This window comes from Entelurus aequoreus, linkage group LG06 (genome assembly GCF_033978785.1).
Source record: "Entelurus aequoreus isolate RoL-2023_Sb linkage group LG06, RoL_Eaeq_v1.1, whole genome shotgun sequence".
NCBI classification, from domain to species: domain Eukaryota; kingdom Metazoa; phylum Chordata; class Actinopteri; order Syngnathiformes; family Syngnathidae; genus Entelurus; species Entelurus aequoreus.
In genome coordinates, this window is record NC_084736.1 from 81,216,058 (window position 1) to 81,240,612 (window position 24,555).

Sequence of the window (24,555 nt, forward strand, 5' to 3'; positions counted from 1 at the left end):
TGCCATTGTTTACACATTTGGTAAATAAATAACCAAAAAATTTATATTTTGTTGTTTTCTGTACCGAAAATGAACCGAACCGTGACCTCTAAACCGAGGTACGTACCGAACCGAAATTTTTGTGTACCGTTACACCCCTAGAATATTCCAAAATCGCTAAGTTGGCAACACATTATCTTGCGTATGATGTGATCTACAAGCTACATTCACACTGTCCATGTATGTGTTAATGAGCCAGGTGCCCCCACAAATGTATAGAAAACCTTGATATTGAACTAAAAAAAAAACTTCACAGGTAGTTTTGAAATAATAGAAGTTTTATTCCAAAAGAAGTATATCATTAGGCATAACAGGATAACGAAAAGGAAAAATCATTTGGATGGTAAATCATTAAAAAGACTTAAATCTACAGTACATGAATTATTCTTTAATGAGACTGTCTTGTCCACACACATTTCTAAGATGAACAGACCTTTTCTTCCGGATGATTGGTCTGCTGCTGGGAGGTGCTTTCCCTCTCAAAGAGAAGAACCATCTCAAAGTGCATCGTCTGAGGAAACATGTCCACAGCCATAGCTCGAACAGGGCGGAACGGTGCTCCGTGGACTCTGTTAGAGGGCGCCCTGCACAGGCTGAAGAGGATTGAATTGTAAGAAAAATGTTGTTCAGGTGCATGAAAATGTTAACTCACTCAATGAAGTTATTCATAGCTGCCTTGGCGTTGCACGACACGTAAATCAGCTTCTTCAGATGCGCCGCTCTCCTGATGGCGAGTATCACCTTGGAATCTACATTTAAGACAGTATCTACTTACAGCTAACCGAGATGACGGGAATGTTTTACAGGCTTTTCTTTTTTTTTGAACTCACGTAATCCCGCCCTTGGTGGGTCTACAATGGCTGTGATGCTGGGGGACACCAGAGCGCCGAGAATGTTGGGCAACAATTCTTCAGCTTTCCCGCAGTGGAACTCAACGTTACTAAGACCTTGAAGAAGATGGAACTTCAAGTAAGAAAATGCACACCTAAAACCCGTTGTAAAATACTATACATACACCAATCATAGATGAGGGACGTTACCGTTAAGTTTCGTGTTCGCTTTGCCGTCTTCCACTGCCGCCTGGCACAGCTCGATGCCAATAACCTTCTTGACCCTCTGCAGACATGAAAATATGCAGTTTAATGTCAATACTTGCCACAGCTGGACAATGTGGTTTCACAAAGATAGCTACTTTAATGCGTTAATTATAACTTCAGGATTTGTACTACTCTAGATCAGGGATGTCAAACTGGTTTTCATTGAGGGCCACATGGCAGTTGTGGCTGCCATCAGAGGGCCGCTTGTAACAGCAAATGTATGAATTTGCCTCTGGATTTCATTATTACACTACCGTTCAAAAGTTTGGGGTCACATTGAAATGTCCTTATTTTTGAAGGAAAAGCACTGTACTTTTCAATGAAGATAACTTTAAACTAGTCTTAACTTGAAAGAAATACACTCTATACATTGCTAATGTGGTAAATGACTATTCTAGCTGCAAATGTCTGGTTCTTGGTGCAATATCTACATAGGTGTATAGAGGCCCATTTCCAGCAACTATCACTCTAATGTTCTAATGGTACAATGTGTTTGCTCATTGGCTCAGAAGGCTAATTGATGATTAGAAAACCCTTGTGCAATCATGTTCACACATCTGAAAACAGTTTAGCTTGTTACAGAAGCTACAAAACTGACCTTCCTTTGAGCAGATTGAGTTTCTGGAGCATCACATTTGTGGCGTATGTGGGCTCTGTACCGAGGATGTCGTTGTGGCTTGTACAGCCCTTTGAGACACTTGTGATTTAGGGCTATATAAATAAACATTGATTGATTGATTGATTGAATTAAACGCTCAAAATGGCCAGAAAAAGAGAACTTTCATCTGAAACTCGACAGTCTATTCTTGTTCTTAGAAATGAAGGCTATTCCACAAAATTGTTTGGGTGACCCCAAACTTTTGAATGGTAGTGTATATTGAGTAAAACATGCTTGAAACTAGAATATCAAGTGTTGCAAAGCTGTGTCATCAACACTCACAAGTATAAAACTGCTTTTTCAAAGTAATAATTTCTTACTTCAAGCATGAAAAAAAAAATCATGACTTTGACACAATTGTGTCTCATAATTAAAACAGATGACAGCCAAATGGACTTTGCTGTTTTATTTTCAATGAAACAATAGAAAACACGTACTCATATAGTAGTACAGTTGGCACAGTACAGTAAACTGACAGTTCATATTTAAACATTTAACATTTCAAACTATTTTGAACAGAAATAGTTCATGCACACTCAGATAAATTCCTCAAAATTACAATAAAAAAAATGTTGGCCGGGGGCCGGGCTGTATATATGCGCACTAATTGACTGAAAGAGCACGCACTTGGCGCGATGATGTCATGTTGTCGATGGAAAAATGCATTTTTAGACAATATGATTTGCCTGAGCAGCTAGGAGACGCCGAGAGTAACAAGCGCTTGCCTTGTTGCCTTTCCATTAAGAACAATAAATTAGTTTTTAGTATAAGTTTGCTGGTTTCAAGAAATGTAATGCCGAGCGCATATCATTATGTCAAGATAATGGCACTAGCATTTACTTCATTTAAGAATATTTTTCAATATATTGAGCAAAAAGGTCTCTTTTTTTTCTACCAAGAAAAGTGCACTTGTTATTAGTGAGAATATACTTATTTTAAGGTGTTTTTGGCTTCATTGAGGTTAGCTAATTTTACTTGTTTTGGAAAGTCTTGACAAGCCAAATTTTCTTGTTCTATTGGCAGATAATTTTGCTTAATTCAAATAAAATACCCCTCATTTTTGTATATTTTTTTTCTTGTTTTTGAACACTGACTTTTTGCAATGCGTTTGCGTGTGGACAAAGACCGTTTTGAAACTACACTCGTGTGGATGGAGACCCTTTTAACCTCGGATATGCGTTTTTGGAAACTATCCGTGTGGACATGGCCTAACTCCTAACACTTTGAACAGTTGCCCACTGTAGTGACCACCAGGGTAAACCATGTGCCACCACTTTCAGTTTGACATACCTTAGCCAGAGAGATGCCAATAGTTCCAGTCCCACAGCACACGTCCAAAACTGTGCTGCTCTCATCCAATTGGGCCCATTCCCCCACCGTGGAGTACAGAACCTCTGCTCCCGCAGTATTCACCTATCAAACAGGATTTTGAGAAACACTTTGGGGAGTCATTCAGGGGCATAGTTTCTTACCTGAAAGAAAGAATGAGGAGATATTCTGAATTGTAGACCGAGGAGTTCCTCGTGAATGCAGTGGTCTCCGAGCACCAGCTCACATGGCAAGTCTTCAGCGTTAGGGGATTGTCTTTGGCGGGAAAATAAATGTAATGGAACATTTTATGAGCGTCACCTGACCATTGATCCTGGTCAAATTGAACGTGTCACATAATTGGCCACAACACATTTGCAAAAAGTAAATAGAATTTATTTTGGAGATGCAAATTACCTTTCTACTGTGGCTACCTTTTTTTCCATTGTTTGAAACAACTGAGCCATCCGTGTTTTTAGAAGGGTGAAGGTGCCACTCGCTGCTTGTTAACCTCTTAAGGCCCAAGCTGTTTGTTTACATGCTAATTTCTCTTTGCTATTTGGGCTTATTGCACCCTAATTAGAATAAAAACTAATTATCATCTTTTGATATGATGTCCATAAGTACAAACGTGTACTTCATGTTTAGTGACATGCTAATTCTTATTTTTACACTTTTTTTCCCCCCAAATTCCATTGTGTGTTATACTCTTCTGACACCACCAGATGGCAGTATAAGTGTCCACATAAGCGCCCATAAGACCCCAATTCAGTAGTGTACACAATTTTGGAAATAAGAGCTAAAAGGTGCTGTCCACGCATTTTTCAGACTACAAGTCGCAGTTTTTTTTCATAGTTTGGCCGGGGGTGCGACTTATACTCAGGAGCAACTTATGTGTGAAATTATTAACACATTAGCGTAAAATATCAAATATTATTGATGTCATTCACGTAAGAGACTAGACGTATAAGATTTCATGGGATTTAGCGATTAGGAGTGACAGATTGTTTGGTAAACGTATAGCATGTTCTATATGTTATAGTTATTTGAATGACTCTTACCATAATATGTTACGTTAACATACCAGTTGGTTATTTATGCCTCATATAACGTACACTTATTCAGCCTGTTGTTCACTATTCTTTATTTATTCTAAATTGCCTTTCAAATGTCTATTCTTGGTGTTGGCTTTTATCAAATACATTTCCCCAAAAAATGCGACTTATACATGTTTTTTTCCTTCTTTATTATGCATTTTCGACCGGTGTGACTTATCCTCGGAGCGACTTATAGTCCGAAAAATGCGGTAGATTTCGAAGCTTTTTCTAATCAATTTAATCGATTAATCTTTGCCTACTGCCAACAATGATCCCTCCTGCTTTGTCTTCTTATTCTCTGGCAAAACAGCTGGTTTATAATGTGTATTAGGGGTTTGCCATCTTAGGCACATCATGATTAGAGTAATAAACGATTATTGATACATCTTTATCCTATGTTAACACTAGGGGTGTAACAGTACGTGTATTTGTATTGAACCGTTTCGGTACGGGGGTTCCGGTTCGGAGGTGTACCGAACGAGTTTCTACACGGACATATTAAGTAGCGTAACGCACGTTGTGTAAACAATGCACACCGAGGCACAACACACGGCATGCTAGCAGCTAACGGGCTAGGATAGACTGACCATACGTCCTCTTTTCACTGGACATGTCCTCTTTTGCGGAGCTGTCAGGGCGGAATTCTTAAATGCCTCAAATGTCCGGCATTTTGAGTTAGGGTTGCGTGTATTTTCAATGTACGTCCAGGGTTAAGAAGGGGTTAAAAACAAAACAAATTGTGCGCGCAGCAGCATTGGTGAGGCAGAGACAGAGAGAGAGAGAGAGAGTTATGATAAACGCGCATGCGTCGCCAGGCTCTGCTTTTTATCCATAGATTTATCACATTTAATTTTTTATTATCTATAGCAGGGGTGTCAAAAGTGTGCCCCCGGAGGCCATTTGCGGCCCACAGCTAATGTTTTAAAGGCCCACGGCACATTCTAAAAATACTATTAAAATAAACAAAAACATAACAAAAGTGAAATAAAAAAGCTTAAAGGTTAAATGCAATTTAGAAAAAGTTGCAATGTTGACTAATAAAACAAAGCTGCTTTTTTTTCTTTCAAACTGTCATTGCTCAAAACATAATATTGAATCAAAATCAATGTTATTATGAATTATTGACCTATCCAAGGTTCCCATTACTTCACATCAAATATTCCACTAGGAAAAATATTTTTGGTGGAAGATTTTGCAAATTTGGTAAATAAATAACCCAAAAATGTATATTTTGTTGTTTTCTTACTGTACCGAAAATTAACCGAACCGTGACCTCTAAACCGAGGTACGTACCAAACCGACATTTTTGTGTACCGTTACACCCCTAGTTAAACTGTCAAATATTTGTCTTCTTACCTTTGACCCTCTCTGACAAAGTACAGAGAGGTTATTCCGCTGTCTTTGCCCTCTCCATCCGTGAAGTAGTTCTTCATGGAGCTCTTTAACACATCCAGTTCTGTTTCTTCAAGTTTCTGGAATGGAAAAGTGCAAGAAGTCGTCCAAGTTCTGACGCTTTGTAAATGCTGATAAAAGTACCTGCGTTCTAAACAACACTGGGTGTTTGTTTACCTGAGGGTTAAAGAAGGCCATTGCCATGGCTTGTTTGGTCCTGGTGGTCCGAACAGTCAGCTGCTTCCAGTGCCCTTCATATGTTTCAGGACTGTAGACGGTGTAAGGTGTCGACCTAGCCCATCAATTTACATCAACTTGATTAACATGTCTAATAACACCAAGTATGATATGTGAACATTACCACCTCCACTTAGGGATGGGCAATGCGGCCTAAAATCTGTATTACAATATACTTTATATTGCAGCCTCCTACGATAAAGATATGTATCACAACATATATCTGGTACTTGGTATGTAAATACTAATAGAACTATTTTAAAGCGGGTAACAAAATCTCCTAATTTAGCTGCTGACATACGCGGTAACATTACCAGTACATCATTTCCGCTTGTATTATTTTCTCACAACTATTATTGATCTACTTGCTAATATCTGGTTACTTTCTGTTGTAACGATTATACGTACACTTCTCTTAAAATGTAATAAGCACTTATTCTTCCGATACTTTACATTAGTTTTGGGCGCTACTACAAATTAGGGTATCAATACCATACCAAATCGTTACATGGGCAGTATTGGTCATATCATTGCTGATACTGTAACATTTTCAAAGTCATTGAATTATTAGATATTTGATGACAACTATAATCAGACAAAACCACAGGTTTGCGGAATAACAATATCAATCAAATATTTTACATTATTTCCTACAATTAGCTCTGACTTCAGTCTTTTGGTTTCTGCCTTTAAAGTCCTCCTGTGTACAGGGACTTTATTTCTCAAGTTTGTAAACAATAAAATCGACAAAATCTCATTCATAAAAAATAAAGATCATACCACTATAGTATCGATCATATACTGACAATATACTTTGTATAGTTACTGTCGATATTTGTACTTTTTAGCATTCAAGAGCTCTAGCTTGTGGTTAGCATGTGCCCCTAGAGCAGTGTTTTTCAACCTTTTTTGAGCCAAGGCACATTTTTTGCGTCGAAAAAATGCGGATGCACACCACCAGCAGACATCATTAAAAAACGAAACTCAGTTGACAGTAAAAAGTCGTTGTCGCAATTGTTGGATATGACTTTAAACCATAACCAAGCATGCATCACTATAGCTCTTGTCTCAAAGTAGGTGTACTGTCACCACCTGTCACATCACACCCTGACTTATTTGGACTTTTTTGCTGTTTTCCTGTGTGTAGTGTTTTACTTCTTGTCTTGCGCTCCTATTTTGGTGGCTTTTTCTCTCTTTTTGGTATTTTCGTGTAGCAGTTTCATGTCTTCCTTTGAGCGTTATCCACTTTGTTTTTATCCTTCTTCGTGGGGACATTGTGGATTGTCATCTCATGTTCGGATGTACATTGTGGACGCCATCTTTGCTCCACAGTAAGTCTTTGCTGTCATCCAGCATTCTGTTTTTGTTTACTTTGCAGCCAGTTCAGTTTTAGTTTCGTTCTGCATAGCCTTCCCTAAGCTTCAATGCCTTTTCTTAGGGGCACTTACCTTTTTGTTTATTTTCAGTTTAAGCATTAGATACCTTTTTACCTGCACACTGCCTCCCGCTGTTCCCCACATCTACAAAGCAATTAGCTACCTGCTGCCACCTACTGATATGGAAGAGTATTACACGGTTACTCTGCCGAGCTCTAGACAGCACCGACACTCAACAACAAGACATCATTTGCAGACTATAATTACTGGTTTGCAAAAAATATTTTTTACCCCAAATAGGTGAAATTACATAATCTCCCACAGCACACCAGACTCTATCTCACGGCACACTAGTGGTTGAAAAACACTGCCCTAGAGTGTGTAGTGCAGCATATTTACCTATTCCTCTGATAATCTTTGTAAGAAACTGTTTATTTTCCGCCATGGAGGTGAGGTTTGCTCACTTAGAAGTAGGGATGATGTTTGATAAGAAATTATCGAGTTCGAGCCCATTATCGAATCCTCTTATCGAACCGATTCCTTATCGATTCTCTTATCGAATCCAGATAGGTTGTTGTATATGGAAAAAAACACAATATTTGGTTTAACAAAAGCTCACTTTTGTTTTATAAGACAAAAAATAAATAAAAATTGACTGTTACCCCCCCTAAAAAAATAAAAAAAATAAATATTGACTGTTGTTACCCAAAGTATATTAAGAGGGATTTTTCAGAAAAACAAATATATACAGTAACACAAAAACAACCTGTCTTTGTGATCACTATAGGTGTATAAATAATAATAGTGTTGAATAAAATCAGTCCCTTGGGCACAAAACTGAAAATAATATAGCTTTCTAAAAAGTGCACTTCTGCTGCTATTGGAACATGCTAACAAACAATCCAAGACATCTAATAAAGTTCCAAAGCAGATTAATCCAGTTAGGCTCTTTATTGCTGTTGATCTTGCTTTGTCTTTTCCTATCTTTACTTTTGTCTTGCACTGGACTGTTTTTTGTTTTTGTTTTTTAAACTGAAATACACACAATGACAAATGTATAAGCTATGTGATTCAATTAACATACTGAAATGTAATACACAATATGTAAATATTAGCTTCACACAAATATACAGTACTATCATCAAACAAATACTTCTGAGTGTTGAAACTATTTCGATGGTGGAAATACACGACTGGCAGCCATTTTAAGTCCTCAAAACATCCATTGAAACAGTGCACAAAAATCGTTTCTCAATAAACATCTTAGTATCAAATGTAACCACTTTCCACCTTAATATTGAGTTACATAAACAAGTTAAACAGTTTACTTACAGACTTATCTTTTCCAAGGCTTTGAAGAGCTAACACAACTTGTCTACTTCTCAATTGTCCCATGAACTGGACTAACATCGTCAACCCGGAAGTGCCCAAACTATTGACGCGTAGTATTTTCATATCGCCACAAGGTGTCAGTAAGAGTCTACAATCAAATGGGCATAACATTGCCCATTTGGGATTCGTTCTCAGGGATTCGAATAAAGAACCAACTCTTTTTCTTTACTATAGTGGCCTCGATAACAGGAACCGGTTCTCAAAAAGGGATTCGAGTCCATGGAATCGGTTCTTTTCTTATCGAACAACCGGGAGAATCGGTTTCGAACATCATCCTTACTTAGAAGTGGCTTTGCGGAGAGACCTTAGACCAGGGGTCACCAACCTTTTTGAAACCAAGAGCTACTTCTTGGGCACTGATTAATGCGAAGGGCTACCAGTTTGATACACACTTAAATAAATTGCCAGAAATAGCCAATTTGCTCAATTTAACTTTAACTCTATGTTATTATTAAAAATCAATGATATTTACACTTAATTAATCGGTTTAAAAGAGGAGAAAACACCAAAAAAATGACAATTAATTTTGAAACATAGTTTATCTTCAATTTCGACTCTTTAAAATTCAAAATTCAACCGAAAAAAAGAAGAGAAAAACTAGCTAATTCGAATCTTTTTTGAAAAAATTAAAAAAATAATTTATGGAACATCATTAGTAATTTTTCCTGATTAAGATTAATTTTAGAATTTTGATGACATGTTTTAAAAAGGTTAAAATCCAATCTACACTTTGTTAGAATATATAACAAATTGGACCAAGCTATATTTCTAACAAAGACAAATCATTATTTCTTCTAGATTTTCCAGAACAAAAATTTTAAAAGAAATTCAAAAGACTTTGAAATAAGATTTAAATTTGATTCTACAGATTTTCTAGATTTGCCAGAATATTTTTTTTGAATTTTAATCATAAGTTTGAAGAAATATTTCACAAATATTCTTCGTTGAAAAAAGAGAAGCTAAAATGAAGAATTAAATTAAAATGTATTTATTATTCTTTACAATAAAAACAATAAATTTACTTGAACATTGATTTAAATTGTCAGGAAAGAAGAGGAAGGAATTTAAAAGGTAAAAAGGTATATGTGTTTAAAAATCCTAAAATAATTTTTAAGGTTGTATTTTTTCTCTAAAATTGTCCCTCTGAAAGTTATAAGAAGCAAAGTAAAACATTAATGAATTTATTTAAACAAGTGAAGACCAAGTCTTTAAAATATTTTCTTGGATTTTCAAATTCTATTTGAGTTTTGTCTCTCTTAGAATTAAAAATGTCGGGCAAAGCGAGACCAGTTTGCTAGTAAATAAATAAAATTTAAAAAATACAGGCAGCTGACTGGTAAGTGCTGCTATTTTTAGAACAGGCCAGCGGGCTACTCATCTGGTCCTTACGGGCTACCTGGTGCCCGCGGGCACCGCGTTGGTGACCCCTGCCTTAGACGTTAGCAAGAATGCTACATTGCGTTGATGCGGTCATTCAAAACAGCTAGAATGTGTCATCAACATGCACTATTGTGAGAGTATAAAAACCTTTATCGTCGACCATATTTATATCATATCTATATCGTGCAACCCTACCTCCATTAATGTTATTTGTACTGTAGGCCTAAGTATTTGATCCTGATTCACACTTGTATTGCTCCTGATTAATTGCAACAGAGGTCAATTTGAACATGTAGGCCAACAGAAGAACGCATATTTACCATCTACACAATGAGATTTGGACACAAATACTGAAGTGCGCATATATTTTCAAAAATAAAATGAGCAGGATGAGACCCCTTTAAAGCATACTGGGAGGAGGATTTTACAAACCTGATAAATTTCTGAAACGCGTGGACAACTTTCTTAGCCTCGGCTGAGACGTGGCACGCTTCCTCCGGGCCCACAACAGCACAAGAACCACCTTTATATTTCCCCAAGCGGAACCCGACTGTCTTATCTTCCCCATCTGCGCCCATGGAGACGAGGAATTCACACTTGTTTCTGTAGTTGCTCTGTCAGGAGAAGCAGAGGTTGGACATCGCTGGATTTAAATGTGTTGAACTGAAATGTCATTTTTTTAATATAAACTGAAAATCATTCAGTGGTTTTTAGGGCTGCAACAATTAATCGATTAGGGGGAAAAAGCCTAGATTCATAATCTGTTGATTTAGTTAATCTTTTAATGAGTGTAACTAATACAATGTGGTTTTGATTGATTGATTGATTGAAACTTGTATTAGTAGATTGCACAGTACAGTACATATTCTGTACAATTGACCACTAAATGGTAACACCCCATTAAGTTTTTCAACTTGTTTAGGTCGGGGTCCACGTTAATCAATTCATGGTAGCCTGGATAAATCATGGAGTGCCCAGTACTTTAAATAAAAAGACATATACTAAACAAAAATAAATAAATACATTTTTGCTCCCATTTTCAGGAGTTGAACTCAAAGATCTAAAACTTATACTATATACTAAGGGTGTAACGGTACACAAAAATTTCGGTTCGGTACGTACCTCGGTTTAGAGGTCACGGTTCGGTTCATTTTCGGTACAGTAAGAAAACAACAAAATATACATTTTTGGGTTATTTATATACCAAATTTGCTAAATCTTCCACCAAAAATATTTTTCTTAGTGTAATATTTGATGTGAAGTAATGGGAACCTTGGATAGGTCAATAATTCATAATAACATTGATTTTGATTCAATATTATGTTTTGAGCAATGACAGTTTGAAAGAAAAAAAAAACAGCTTTGTTTTATTAGTCAACATTGCAACTTTTTCTAAATGACATTTAACCTTTAAGCTTTTTTATTTCACTTTTGTTATGTTTTTGTTTATTTGAATAGTATTTTTAGAATGTGCCGTGGGCCTTTAAAACATTAGCTGTGGGCCGCAAATGGCCTCCGGGGGCACACTTTTGACACCCCTGCTATAGATAATAAACAATTAAATGTGATAAATCTATGGATAAAAAGCAGAGCCTGGCGACGCATGCGCGTTTATCATAACTCTCTCTCTCTCTCTGTCTCTGCCCCTCCCTCACCAATGCTGCTGCACGCATTCAATGTATATACTCTGATGATTAACTTGTGTGATGACTGTATTATGATGATAGTATATATTTGTACCATGAATTGATTAACATGGACCCCGACTTAAACAAGTTGAAAAACTTATTGGGGTGTTACCATTTAGTGGTCAATTGTACAGAATATGTACTGTACTGTGCAATCTACTAATAAAAGTTTCAATCAATCAATTAAAAGCCCTCTCGACGTGAACTAACACCCTTTAGCCATCTTTATATTATTTTAATTCTATTATAGTAAAGCTGCCTGAGGCTAAGCCAATCAGCGGCCACAATACTGAACAGCATTCTCTGATTGGTTTGGTCTCATCTTGTGGAAAATACTACAGTAGTATTGATATTTTTAGTCCAGTTACATATTTTTCATGCTTGAAATTGCTTAATTTAGGGCAAAATGTTGTATGCATTTTCTGATCTGTAGGGTGTGTGTGTGTGTGTGTGTGGTGTGACACAAACCTGTGTAGGAGATGGCTGAATAGTTTCCAGGGGACAACACATTTTGTTGTATTTTCCTTTCATGTCAAAGAGCCAAGGCAGTATACCTTTGTTGGTTTTGCCAATCTCTCTGATGGGAAAAGAAGAAATTGCAGTGAATATCACACTTGTCAACATTTTGTGTGGGGCAAAAGCGATGCTACAAAAAGTAGCATTACTGCTAATTTGTAGCATCATTTGAAAAGTCACCCGTTAGAGAATGAAGAGTGCTTGAAACTCCGCATGTCAACATCTCCGTTCAGTGCCACACCAATAAAATGCCGTGTCAACCATTTCCACATCAACACCGTATGAAAGAAATAGTCAACAACAGAAGGAGATAACGTCCGCAGGAACCTACCACATATTTGATTTCCTATTATGCAGCTCATTTTTATTTGACACTTATTGAAATATCTTGTGTGACATCATGCACAAAACTGCACTTTATTTGTTTTGAACTATTGTAGTGGCGTTCTGTACAAAAAGTGCACTTTAATTTAGTGTTGTTTTGATATGTCATCTTAGTGACATCATGCACTAATAGCTTGTTTTAAAATATCTCTGACAATCCTGCACTTTCTGTTTTGAAATGACATGAATGTTTGTGCCACTGCAGTGTTTCCCACACATTCATTTATTTGTGGCGGCCCGCCACGAAAGAATTACGTCCGACACAAATTTTAAAAAATAAAAAAATAAAAAATGTTTTTTTTGGTTTTTTTTGTCCTGTCCAGCTTCTCAGGCAAATCATATAGTTGATGTAGATGCCCATATAGGCTGTTCAGATTTACTTTACAAAAGAGAAGTGTAGGATACTTCTCTTGTTGCCTTATTTGTATTTGACCACTACTGTTTTCTGTTTATTTGTTACTGATTGTGGCAGGACACCTCTGCCTCTGTTTCACTTTATGTTGCTGGTAAATAATATGGTTGTAGTAGTAGGCTAAAGTTAAATTATTTAGTATGCACTAATTAAAAGGGGCAGAGCTTTAAGAGACATTTTAGCTTTTATATTTTATAAGATATATTTTTTGTAAGAACCACAATTAATAAATATATTTCAGTGAATAACTTATTGTTCAAATCTGTATATAAATATGTACATAAAGTGTTGTAATTATATTGTAAAATGGATGGACGTTTAAAACAAAACTGTTATTATTAATTAGTAAGTATACATTTTTTGAGCCTTTTTAGAGAAAATCATATCATTGTAGTAAATTATGCAAATTACTCGATGATATGATGACCACGCCCATAGCCACGCCCCCACCGCCACAGGTATCTTGGCAGTTTATGGGAAACACTGTACTGCTTAATAACTGTTTAATAAATACACTTTTAGTTGTGATTTCCCTCTCTGCATGAAAGTTTAAAAGTAGCATATATTAATGCAGTATGAAGAAGAATGTTTTAATGTAGACACATAGAATCATCATACTGCTGTGATTATATGCATCAAGTGTTCATTCAAGGCTAAGACAAAATATCAATATATGTATCGTGTATCGTGACATGGCCTAAAAATATAATAATTTCCGATATTACATTTTAAAGCATTTATCGGCCGATATTATCAGACATCTCTAATAATAACCGTGATAAGAAATGTTCATACCGTGAAATCCCTAAAACGGAGTGTTACCGAGGGAGGATTTTTTTTTTTACACGGGAGATAAAACTGTGGTAAAAATGGTAAAATGGAAGTTTTCCATGAAAGACATATTATATCCTCTGTGATGTCAGTTAAAGTTTGAAACTTGTGCCCGTGTACTCACTTTGCCAAGCCCTGCAGAACCCGCACAGCCTCCTGCTGCTTCCTCTTCAGCTGCTCCTCATAAGGAACATTCCACAGAGGGGTCACCACGTTGGCAATTTGGACACTCAGCTCCTCCTCATCACCTTCTGCTCGCTTGGCAGGAGGCTGCCCTCCTGCTCCCTCCTCATCCTCCTGCTGCTGCTTCCTCTTCCTCTGAATGGGGTCCGCTTTGGGCTTAGCCAGCCTGACGCTCAACACCTGGCCCCTCCACTGCATGCCGTGCACCATCTTCATGGCCTTGTCGCGCTCCTCCTCGTTCTTAAAGGTGACGAAGGCGAACCTGCTCAACAGCTTGACTTTGTGCGGGTTCAGGCCGTGCTTGGCCAGAAACTTCTTCAGGTCGTTAAAGCCGATGAACTTGGGAAGGTTCTGGATCTCCACTTTGAAGATCTCGGAGGTGAAGAGGTCCTGCTTGATGTAACCGTACATGCCGGGGTCGGATGTCGTGTTGACATCATCTGTGGCTGCACGCTCCTGGGTAGGTGCTTCAGTCACCACACTGCTACTAGAAGAATCTTCCATGACTCTGCTAACAAAGTAGTCATATTACTTTCTCAACAACAACAAAATACTCTGGGAAACACCCACTAAAACAGGCCTGGGCAATTATTTTGACTCGGGGGCCAAATGTTGGGGAAAAAAGTTTCTGGGGGCCGGTATATCTGATTTTTAGGAACACTAATACAAAAACTCACAATAATGTCTGATTGAATGCTAAAAACGTTATAACAGACGACCTTAAAAAACTAAATGGAATTTTTATTTTTATTACTGAATGAGACACCCGCTATGGACTGGACTCTCACTATTATGTTAGATCCACTATGGACTGGACTCTCACTATTATGTTAGATCCACTATGGACTGGACTCTCACTATTATGTTAGATCCACTATGGACTGGACTCTCACTATTATGTTAGATCCACTATGGACTGGACTCTCACTATTATGTTAGATCCACTATGGACTGGACTCACACTATTATGTTAGATCCACTATGGACTGGACTCTCATTATTATGTTAGATCCACTATGGACTGGACTCTCACACTATTATGTTAGATCCACTATGGACTGGACTTTCACAATATTATGTTAGATCCACTATGGACTGGACTCTCACTATTATGTTAGATCCACTATGGACTGGACTCTCACACTATTATGTTAGATCCACTATGGACTGGACTCTCATTATTATGTGAGATCCACTATGGACTGGACTCTCACTATTATGTTAGATCCACTATGGACTGGACTCTCACACTATTATGTTAGATCCACTATGGACTGGACTCTCACACTATTATGTTAGATCCACTATGGACTGGACTTTCACTATTATGTTAGATCCACTATGGACTGGACTCTCACTATTATGTTAGATCCACTATGGACTGGACTCTCACACTATTATGTTAGATCCACTATGGACTGGACTTTCACAATATTATGTTAGATCCACTATGGACTGGACTCTCACACTATTATGTTAGATCCACTATGGACTGGACTCTCACTATTATGTTAGATCCACTATGGACTGGACTCTCACACTATTATGTTAGATCCACTGTGGACTGGACTCTCACAATATTATGTTAGATCCACTATGGACTGGACTCTCACTATTATGTTAGATCCACTATGGACTGGACTCTCACAATATTATGTTAGATCCACTATGGACTGGACTCTCACAATATTATGTTAGATCCACTATGGACTGGACTCTCACAATATTATGTTAGATCCACTATGGACTGGACTCTCACAATATTATGTTAGATCCACTATGGACTGGACTCTCACAATATTATGTTAGATCCACTATGGACTGGATTCTCACTATTATGTTAGATCCACTATGGACTGGACTCTCACAATATTATGTTAGATCCACTATGGACTGGACTCTCACTATTATGTTAGATCCACTATGGACTGGACTCTCACTATTATGTTAGATCCACTATGGACTGGACTCACACAATATTATGTTAGATCCACTATGGACTGGACTCTCACTATTATGTTAGATCCACTATGGACTGGACTCTCACACTATTATGTTAGATCCACTATGTTAGATCCACTGGTGGTAGCGGGGGGTGTATATTGTAGCGTCCCGGAAGAGTTAGTGCTGCAAGGGTAAACGCTAAATGCTAAACGTGACTGCTGTTTAGTCTACCGTAAAGCAGTTCTTCTGCCGTAAACAGCAATGTTGTGACACTCTTAAACAGGACAATACTGCCATCTACTGGATAGCCTCCAGAACACTGAAATTCAAGTATTTATTTTATATATATATATATATATATATATATATATATATATATATATATATATATATATATATATATATATATATATAGCTAGCTAGAATTCACTGAAAGTCAAGTATTTCATACATATACATATATATATGAAATACTTGAGTTGGTGAATTCTAGTTTAAATATATTCCCCTCTTAACCACGCCCCCCACACACCCCACCTCCCGGTATCGGAGGTCTCAAGGTTGGCAAGTATGGCTCAGCCTCACCCAGTTTCTGCATCCAGTGGCCCCCAGGTAAATTGAGTTTGAGACCCCTGATCTTAACGATCTAAAAAAAAACTTTTGGGAATGTCGTGCGGGCCAGATTGAAAAGTTAAACAGGCCACATGTGGCCCCCGGACCTTAGTTTGCCCAGGTCTTCTCTAAACCGACATATTCATACATTAGTCACGCAGAGGGTACACAAAAGCAACACGACACATTTAAGGTTGAAGCGAGCATAGCCACGCAGCTAAGACAACTTTTAGCACTCTTCATTGGCTAACGTGAACATGTTTCATTGAAGAGGTAACTTACTTACCTCCCGACTCTTCTTGTCAACACTAGACTACTGCCGCCATGTTGATGTGACCACGTGGCGCTGTGACCTTTCAACTCTCTTAAAGCGGTACGCGCTCATTTGTTGTCCGAGAGCTGCCGTTTTAACACGTTACTTGTTGTTTTCATCAAGTCAAAGTCCTGCCAGGAGGTCAATGACAAAATATACACATTTTTCAGAAATGGTGTACAAATGTGTGCTTCGGCACTTCCGTACTTACAGGCGTATGCATTAGACATCTTATAAGGGTACGCAGCATGGAGCGCTACTGCCTACTGGCGCTGACGAGACGCGGGGCCGCCATCTTGGAGTGGTGATCCGCTCCACTCAGTGCAATTCATTTGGCAGGAGCAATGAACTGTCAGCGCATTTAATTCATCTTACCTCACTGAATACCACTGATTTTCACGCGCTTTTTTGTCATACGTGTAGCTATGACAGTCGTTCTTAACCTTGTTGGAGATACCGAACTCCACCAGTATTCACCTTCTTTAGTGGAAAAAAAATATATATATATTTTTTCAAATTCAAGAAAAAGTCATATGTTTATTTTACTGGTGCACAAAATGAACCATGCATGAACATCACCCTGTTCAAAGAACAAAACCAACACAGTGCACGAACTCAAAACAAATTACACACCTTACACACATTACCATGAATTGATTAACGTGGACCCCGATTTAAACAAGTTGAAAATCTTATTGGGGTGTTGCCATTTAGTGGTCAATTGTACGGAATATGTACTGTACTGTGTATTCTCTTCCTTTGCAATCTGCTAGTAAAAGTTTCAATCGATCAATCAAACACCCTGCAAATCAGATGGAAAATTAGAGGGAACATTGTTTGGGGGTATCCATAATACGCTGATAGGGAGAAGTTTTTATTTACATGATAAGTCGGATGTGTCTTTACCTCCGTCGAACCCCTGAGGCCGACTCACCGAACCCCTAGGGTTCGATCGAACCCAGGTTAAGAACCACTGAGCTATGATAAAGGACACATGTTTTGGCGTGTTTTATTATTCATAGTTTGCTTAACAGTAATAGAATATTCTTATATGCTATAAGTGACCAGACGTCCGAGATCAAAACTGGGAATATAATCCCAGAGAAGGGAGAAAAAAACGGTCAGCTATTTTTAAATTGAAGAAACAATATGATTAGGTTATATATACATGCCTATATCCTACATAAACAATGTATGAATACATTAGATATATATTAGAGATGAATAATAAATGCTCAAAAATGTAATATCGGAAATTATCGGTATCGGTTACAAAAAGTCGGTTATATTCTGGTTCCTACATTATATATCAATATATATCAATACAGTCTGCAAGGGATACAGTCCGTAAGCACACATGATTGTGCGTGCTGCTGGTCCACTAATAGTACTAACCTTTAACAGTTAATTTGACTCATTTTCATTAATTACTAGTTTCTATGTAACTGGTTTTATATTGTTTTACTTTCTTTTTTATTCAAGAAAATGTTTTTAATTTATTTATCTTATTTTATTTTATTTTTATTTTTTTTAAAGGACCTTATCTTCACCATACCTGGTTGTCCAAATTAGGCATAATAATGTGTTAATTCCACGACTGTATATATCGGTATGGGTTGATATAGGTATCAGTAATTAAGAGTTGGACAATATCGGAATATCGGATATCTGCAAAAAAGCCATTATCGGACATCCCTAATATCTATATATCTTATAGACTGTATCTCTGTTGCTGCAGCAGCAGAGAGTTTATTCTGACTTTACACTTTGTATTGATATTTTGTATTACATTCTTCCCTTAAATGATCATTCAGTGATTGTTTTATATGTATTTTTTATGTATGTCACTTTGGATAAAAGCGTCTGCCAAATACTTAAACATAAACATATATAAACACCTGAAAGTCTTTATATCAGCTAAAACCACCAATCTGGCTTTTACAATCTTTATCTTTATCATTTATTTCAACTTTATGTTATTCAAGTATGACATTTTTAAATGTAATTAATTTCATTGACAAGCAATTCTATTATGGTCATACTCGTTTGCTAGCGGCTACGATTTCATTACTATTGAAGATCTTTGATCCTTCTCAACTCTGTGGTAATATTCGTTTCACATAATACAACCAATAGTACGTTAATGTTAAATCTTACTATTTTCAACAGTACGCTCATTTGAGCAGGAAAACGCTGAACACCAGCCCAGCATCTTTGTTTTCTACCTGTCAACTGTCAGTTTAGCATCTTTGTTTTCTACCTGTCAACTGTCAGTTGAGCATCTTTGTTTTCTACCTGTCAACTGTCAGTTTAGCATCTTTGTTTTCTACCTGTCAACTGTCAGTTTAGCATCTTTGTTTTCTACCTGTCAACTGTCAGTTTAGCATCTTTGTTTTCTACCTGTCAACTGTCAGTTGAGCATCTTTGTTTTCTACCTGTCAACTGTCAGTTTAGCATCTTTGTTTTCTACCTGTCATCTGTCAGTTTAGCATCTTTGTTTTCTTCCTGTCAACTGTCAGTTTAGTATCTTTGTTTTTTATCTGTCTACTGTCAGTTTAGCATCTTAGTTTTCTACCTGTCATTTGTCAGTTTAGCATCTTTGTTTTCTTCCTGTCAACTGTCAGTTTAGCATCTTTGTTTTTTATCTGTCTACTGTCAGTTTAGCATCTTTGTTTTCTACCTGTCATCTGTCAGTTTAGCATCTTTGTTTTCTTCCTGTCAACTGTCAGTTTAGCATCTTTGTTTTCTACCTGTCAACTGTCAGTTTAGCATCTTAGTTTTCTACCTGTCATCTGTCAGTTTAGCATCTTTGTTTTCTTCCTGTCAACTGTCAGTTTAGCATCTTTGTTTTCTACCTGTCAACTGTCAGTTTAGCATCTTTGTTTTCTACCTGTCATCTGTCAGTTTACCATTTTTGTTTTCTTCCTGTCAACTGTCAGTTTAGCATCTTTGTTTTTTATCTGTCTACTGTCAGTTTAGCATCTTTGTTTTCTACCTGTCATCTGTCAGTTTAGCATCTTTGTTTTCTTCCTGTCAACTGTCAGTTTAGCATCTTTGTTTTCTACCTGTCAACTGTCAGTTTAGCATCTTTGTTTTCTGCCTGTCAACTGTCAGTTTAGCATCTTTGTTTTCTACCTGTCAACTGTCAGTTGAGCAACTTTGTTTTCTACCTGTCAACTGTCAGTTTAGCATCTTTGTTTTCTACCTGTCAACTGTCAGTTTAGCATCTTTGTTTTCTACCTGTCAACTGTCAGTTTAGCATCTTTGTTTTCTAACTGTCAGTTTAGCATCTTTGTTTTCTACCTGTCAACTGTCAGTTTAGCATCTTTGTTTTCTGCCTGTCAACTGTCGTCACCACTTGAAGATGGCGGCCGAATTTCTCGCGTCCCAGCAGCCAATGCTGCGTCTACTTATAAGATGTCTATGGATGCGACATCTCCATATAAGATATCCACGCCTCTCTGCGCATGTGCGCATTCACAGAATGTAGAGGTCAGTACCCGGATGTTGCACTAACCACGCCCTAATGGGGCGTGTGTAGCAGTGTCTTATTGAGAGTTATCACTCGCAGATATTTACTCTTCGTATTATATTTCTGATATTGTTTCTGGTTGCGCAGTAATTAGATTTTCACCCCTTATGTTTTTCGTGATACAATTATTACTGAACTCTCTAATATGTCGTTGTATGTGTTTTTTTGCTTAGCATCGTCAACGTAAAGTGTTCGTCAATGTATGACTTTAGGAAACGGAGACACGGGAAGTCACCGGATGTCGCTTCACAATAAAAGCACGGTGAATGCACCAAAACATATATATTGAGCAATAAAATTCAGTGCCATAAATCAAAGTCGGAACAAAATTACAACAATGACAGCACATATTCTCAACAATATGTAATGTTGTGTACGTTGGTGTTAATCAAATTCAATGACAAAACTAAAGGACAATCGAACACAATTTACAATTGTTGTAACTTCATTTTAGTAACAATGGGTACCAGATTAACAAATAAAACATAAATCATATTTTACTCATATATCCTTTGTTAACGTTAGTCGTAAAATCACGAATTACCAACTCATTGTAACTGTAGAGTTGTCATTGCTACTCAAAACTGTGTGCATTATAAATGTATGTTTGTTGTTCAATTAAAAAATATATATATAAAAAAAATATATATATATATATATATATATATATATATATATATATATATATATATATATATATATATATATATATATATATATATATATATATATATATATATATATATAAAAGGTCCGTCGTATGTTCTACTTTGTTAAAAATAAAAACAAACAAAAAAAATGTTACTTCCGTCTCAACGTGATGACGTATCGGACAAATTCGGCGCGCGAAACCTGGAAGAGGAAGTGAGCGAAGCTGAAGGGAAACGGCGGCCAGTTTGGGATTTGAATCTTTACGATAACATCCATAATCTACCAACATCTACAATATTATGGCAGACCCGAGGGTGAGGTCCCGACTCTTCGATCATCGCATGTACCATGTTTGCTTTGAAATTCATATTTGTCGACTAAACACCATCCGATGCTTTACAATTCGCCAAAAGTTTCATAGAAAAAAAACTGCTAACCCAAAACTACCGATAATGATTTGGCAATGCGTGAAAAAGCTAAGCCGATGTTTCGGAATAATATAACAAGGTGTTTAAAATATTACAATGAAAAACGTTGTCTTTATTTGTAAATACTTGACTGTTTAGCGCTCTGAAGTGAGCAGCCGGTCAGCATGTTAGCGCTAGTCTCATTAGCATGCTAATGGCTACGTCACTGTGCAGACGCCTGGCCTAAGAAACAACAACTTTGTTAACGCCGACTATTATTTATTTTTGTATTTTATTGTGTCCATTTTGTCAAGTGTCGTTGGCGACCTGTTTACTCTTTTTGTCCACCAAGCACAACCGTCGCCAACCCAAGCGTGCTAACGTTAGCTCGCCTCCGCATGTTAGTGTTTCCCGGCAAGGCTATTTAATAATTACTTGAGTTAACCAACCGACAATTAATACTAGTCGCCAGTCAAGCTACCTGTTAATAACTTTATAGTTTCACCCTTTTTGTGTAAATAACACATTTAGTCCGCAATAGCCTGTTCGTGTAAGGCCTTGTTATCTAAACTTGCTCACTTTTAAGTCAGTTCTCACCGTTACACAACGTTGCCAGAACTACAAATGTACTTAAACGTTGTCTGTTTAGTCTTTTAGATGTTTTATTACGGTTGGTAATGTTTTGTTGGAGTATTAGTCGCATCTGGCCACTCCTTAGGTCAGGGTTTTTCAACCACTGTGCCGTGGATTGTCTAATTTCACCTATCCATCCATCTTCTTCCGCTTATCCGAGGTCGGGTCGTGGGGGCAGCAGCCTAAGCAGGGAAGCCCAGACTTCCCCCTCCCCAGCCGCTTCGTCCAGCTCTTCCCGGGGGATCCCGAGGCGTTCCCAGGCCAGCCGGGAGACATAGTCTTCCCAACGTGTCCTGGGTCTTCCCCGTGGCCTCCTACAGGTCAGACGTGCCCTAAGCAGGCATTCGGGTGGCATCCTGACCAGATGCCCGAACCACCTCATCTGGCTCCTCTCCATGTGGAGGAGCAGCGGCTTTACTTTACTTTGAGCTTCTCACCCTATCTCTAAGGGAGAGACCTCATTTCGGCCGCTTGTACCCGTGATCTTGTCCTTTCGGTCATAACCCAAAGCTCATGACCATAGGTGAGGATGGGAACGTAGATCGACCGGTAAATTGAGAGCTTTGCCTTCCGGCTCAGCTCCTTCTTAGCCGCAACGGATCGATACAGCGTCCACATTACTGAAGACGCCGCACCGATCCGCCTGTCGATCTCACGATCCATTCTTCCCTCACTTGTGAACAAGACCCTAATTTCACCTATTTGGGTTAAAAAATATGTTTTGCAAACGAGTAACTGTAGTCTGCAAATGATGTGTTGTTGTTGAGTGTCGGTGCTGTCTAGAGCTCGGCAAAGCAACTGTGTAATACTCTTCCATATCCGCAGGTAGCTAAATGCTTTGTAGATGTCGGAAACAGCGGAAGGCAGTGTGCAGGTAAAAAGATATCTAATGCTTAAACCAAAAATAAACAAAAGGTGAGTGCCCCTAAGACAGTGGTTCTAAACCTTGTTGGAGGTACCGAACCCCACCAGTTTCATATGCGCATTGACCGAACCCTTTAGTGAAAAATAAAATGTTGTTGTTTTTTTTAAAATTCAAGACAAAGTTATATGTTTTTGGTAACACTTTAGTATGGGGAACATATTCTAAGTAACAAATACTTAATTTAGAGTTTTTTGGACAGGGGGAACATATTCTAAGTAACAAAGACTTAATTTATAGTTATTTGGTTTGGGTTAGAGGGTTAGGGTTATAATAAGGCCATTAATAAGTACTTAATAATGACTATTTAAGAGCCAATATGTTACTAATTTGCATGTTAATAAGCAACTAATTAATGGTGAATATGTTCCCCATACTAAAGTGTTACCATGTTTTATTACTGGTGCACAAAATGAACCGTGCATGAACATCACCTTGTTCAAAGAACAAAACCAACGCAGTGCATAAACTCACAACAAATTACACACCTGCAAATCAGTGTGATATCTGCTGTTGCCGTATACGTAATACGCCGATAGGGAGTAGTTTTTATTTACACGATGAGTCGGGTGTGTCTTGACCTCCGCCGAACCCCTGAGCCTGAGTCACCAAACCCCTAGGGTTCGATCGAACCCAGTTTAAGAACCACTGACCTAAGAAAAGGCATTGAAGCTTAGGGAAGGCTATGCAAAACGAGACTAAAACTGAACTGGCTACAAAGTCAACAAAAACAGAATGCTGGACGACAGCAAAGACTTACTGCGGAGCAAAGACGTCGTCCACAATGTACATCCGAACATGACGTGACGATCAACAATGTCCCCACAAAGAAGGATAAAAACAACTGAAATATTCTTGATTGCTAAAACAAAGTAGATGTGGGAAATATCGCTCAAAGGAAGACATGAAAACTGCTACAGGAAAATACCCCCAAAAAAAGAAAAAGCCACCAAAATAGGAGTACAAGACAATAACTAAAACACTACACACAGGAAAACAGCAATAAACTCCAAATAAGTCAGGGTGTGATGTGACAGGTGGTGACAGTACACCTACTTTGGTTATGCTTTAAAGTCATATCCTACAATTGCGACAACTTTTTACTGTCAACTGAGTTTTATTTTTGAATGATTTCTGCTGGTGGTGTGCCTCCGCATTTTTTCTACGCAAAAAATGTGCTTTGGCTCAAAAAAGGTTGAAAAACACTAACTTAGGTGATGCCCGTTGTTGCTGCTAACTTGCCAGCATGCATTGGAGCCATTGTCCAACTGTGTTTCATTGGTTCTTCACCGGTGGTAAAAATTTCGTAGCAACAATAATAAGGGTGTAAAGGTACACAAAATTTCGGTTCGGTACGTGCCTCGGTTTAGAGGTCACGGTTCGGTTCATTTTGGATACAGTAAGAAAAAAACAAAATATACATTTTCTGGTTATTTACCCAAATTTGTAAACAATGGCTTTATCCTTTTAGCATAGCAATAACATACATATACACACAGGGTCCATTGCCAGGGTTAATGCAGTCAACATATATAAAATAAAAACTAAATA

General features: G+C 37.7%; 2 protein-coding genes across 4 annotated transcripts in view; one reads left to right on the plus strand and one right to left on the minus strand.

Moving 5' to 3' along the window:
* Window positions 1-306: 306 nt before the first annotated feature.
* Window positions 307-16,987, minus strand: trmt2a (tRNA methyltransferase 2 homolog A). 3 transcript variants are annotated; one of them, XM_062051615.1, is made up of 12 exons: window positions 16,833-16,987; window positions 13,932-14,501; window positions 12,133-12,241; window positions 10,409-10,590; window positions 5,769-5,883; window positions 5,556-5,671; window positions 3,267-3,378; window positions 3,085-3,207; window positions 1,080-1,155; window positions 870-986; window positions 692-788; window positions 307-632 (listed from the first exon to the last, which is right to left on the minus strand). In XM_062051615.1, exons 2-12 carry the CDS (start codon window positions 14,492-14,494, stop codon window positions 458-460), a joined length of 1,785 nt encoding a protein of 594 aa, XP_061907599.1. In that variant the 5' UTR covers window positions 14,495-14,501; window positions 16,833-16,987; the 3' UTR covers window positions 307-457. The 3 variants fall into 3 exon arrangements, with proteins under 3 accessions (XP_061907599.1, XP_061907597.1, XP_061907600.1); XM_062051613.1 differs by having other exon boundaries at window positions 13,932-14,498; window positions 16,833-16,970; XM_062051616.1 differs by having other exon boundaries at window positions 16,829-16,925.
* Window positions 16,988-21,196: 4,209 nt separating this feature from the next.
* Window positions 21,197-24,555, plus strand: part of ranbp1 (RAN binding protein 1) — a 14,358-nt gene continuing 10,999 nt past the window's right edge. Inside the window, exon 1 of the mRNA XM_062051617.1 lies at window positions 21,197-21,356. Coding sequence (XP_061907601.1) covers window positions 21,342-21,356 — 15 coding nt within the window. The 5' untranslated portion in view covers window positions 21,197-21,341. The remainder of the gene's footprint in view (window positions 21,357-24,555) is intronic.

What these genes read in the sequence shown, in the direction of transcription:
- trmt2a (XM_062051615.1), bottom strand. Translation starts at nt 14,494, where the DNA reads ATGGAAGATTCTTCTAGTAGCAGTGTGGTGACTGAAGCACCTACCCAG. An exon ending in TTCAGCCATCTCCTACACAG is followed by an intron (nt 10,591 to 12,132) that starts GTTTGTGTCACA and finishes TTCTCCTGACAG; the next exon opens with AGCAACTACAGAAACAAGTG. An exon ending in GCGTTTCAGAAATTTATCAG is followed by an intron (nt 5,884 to 10,408) that starts GTTTGTAAAATC and finishes TTGATGGGCTAG; the next exon opens with GTCGACACCTTACACCGTCT.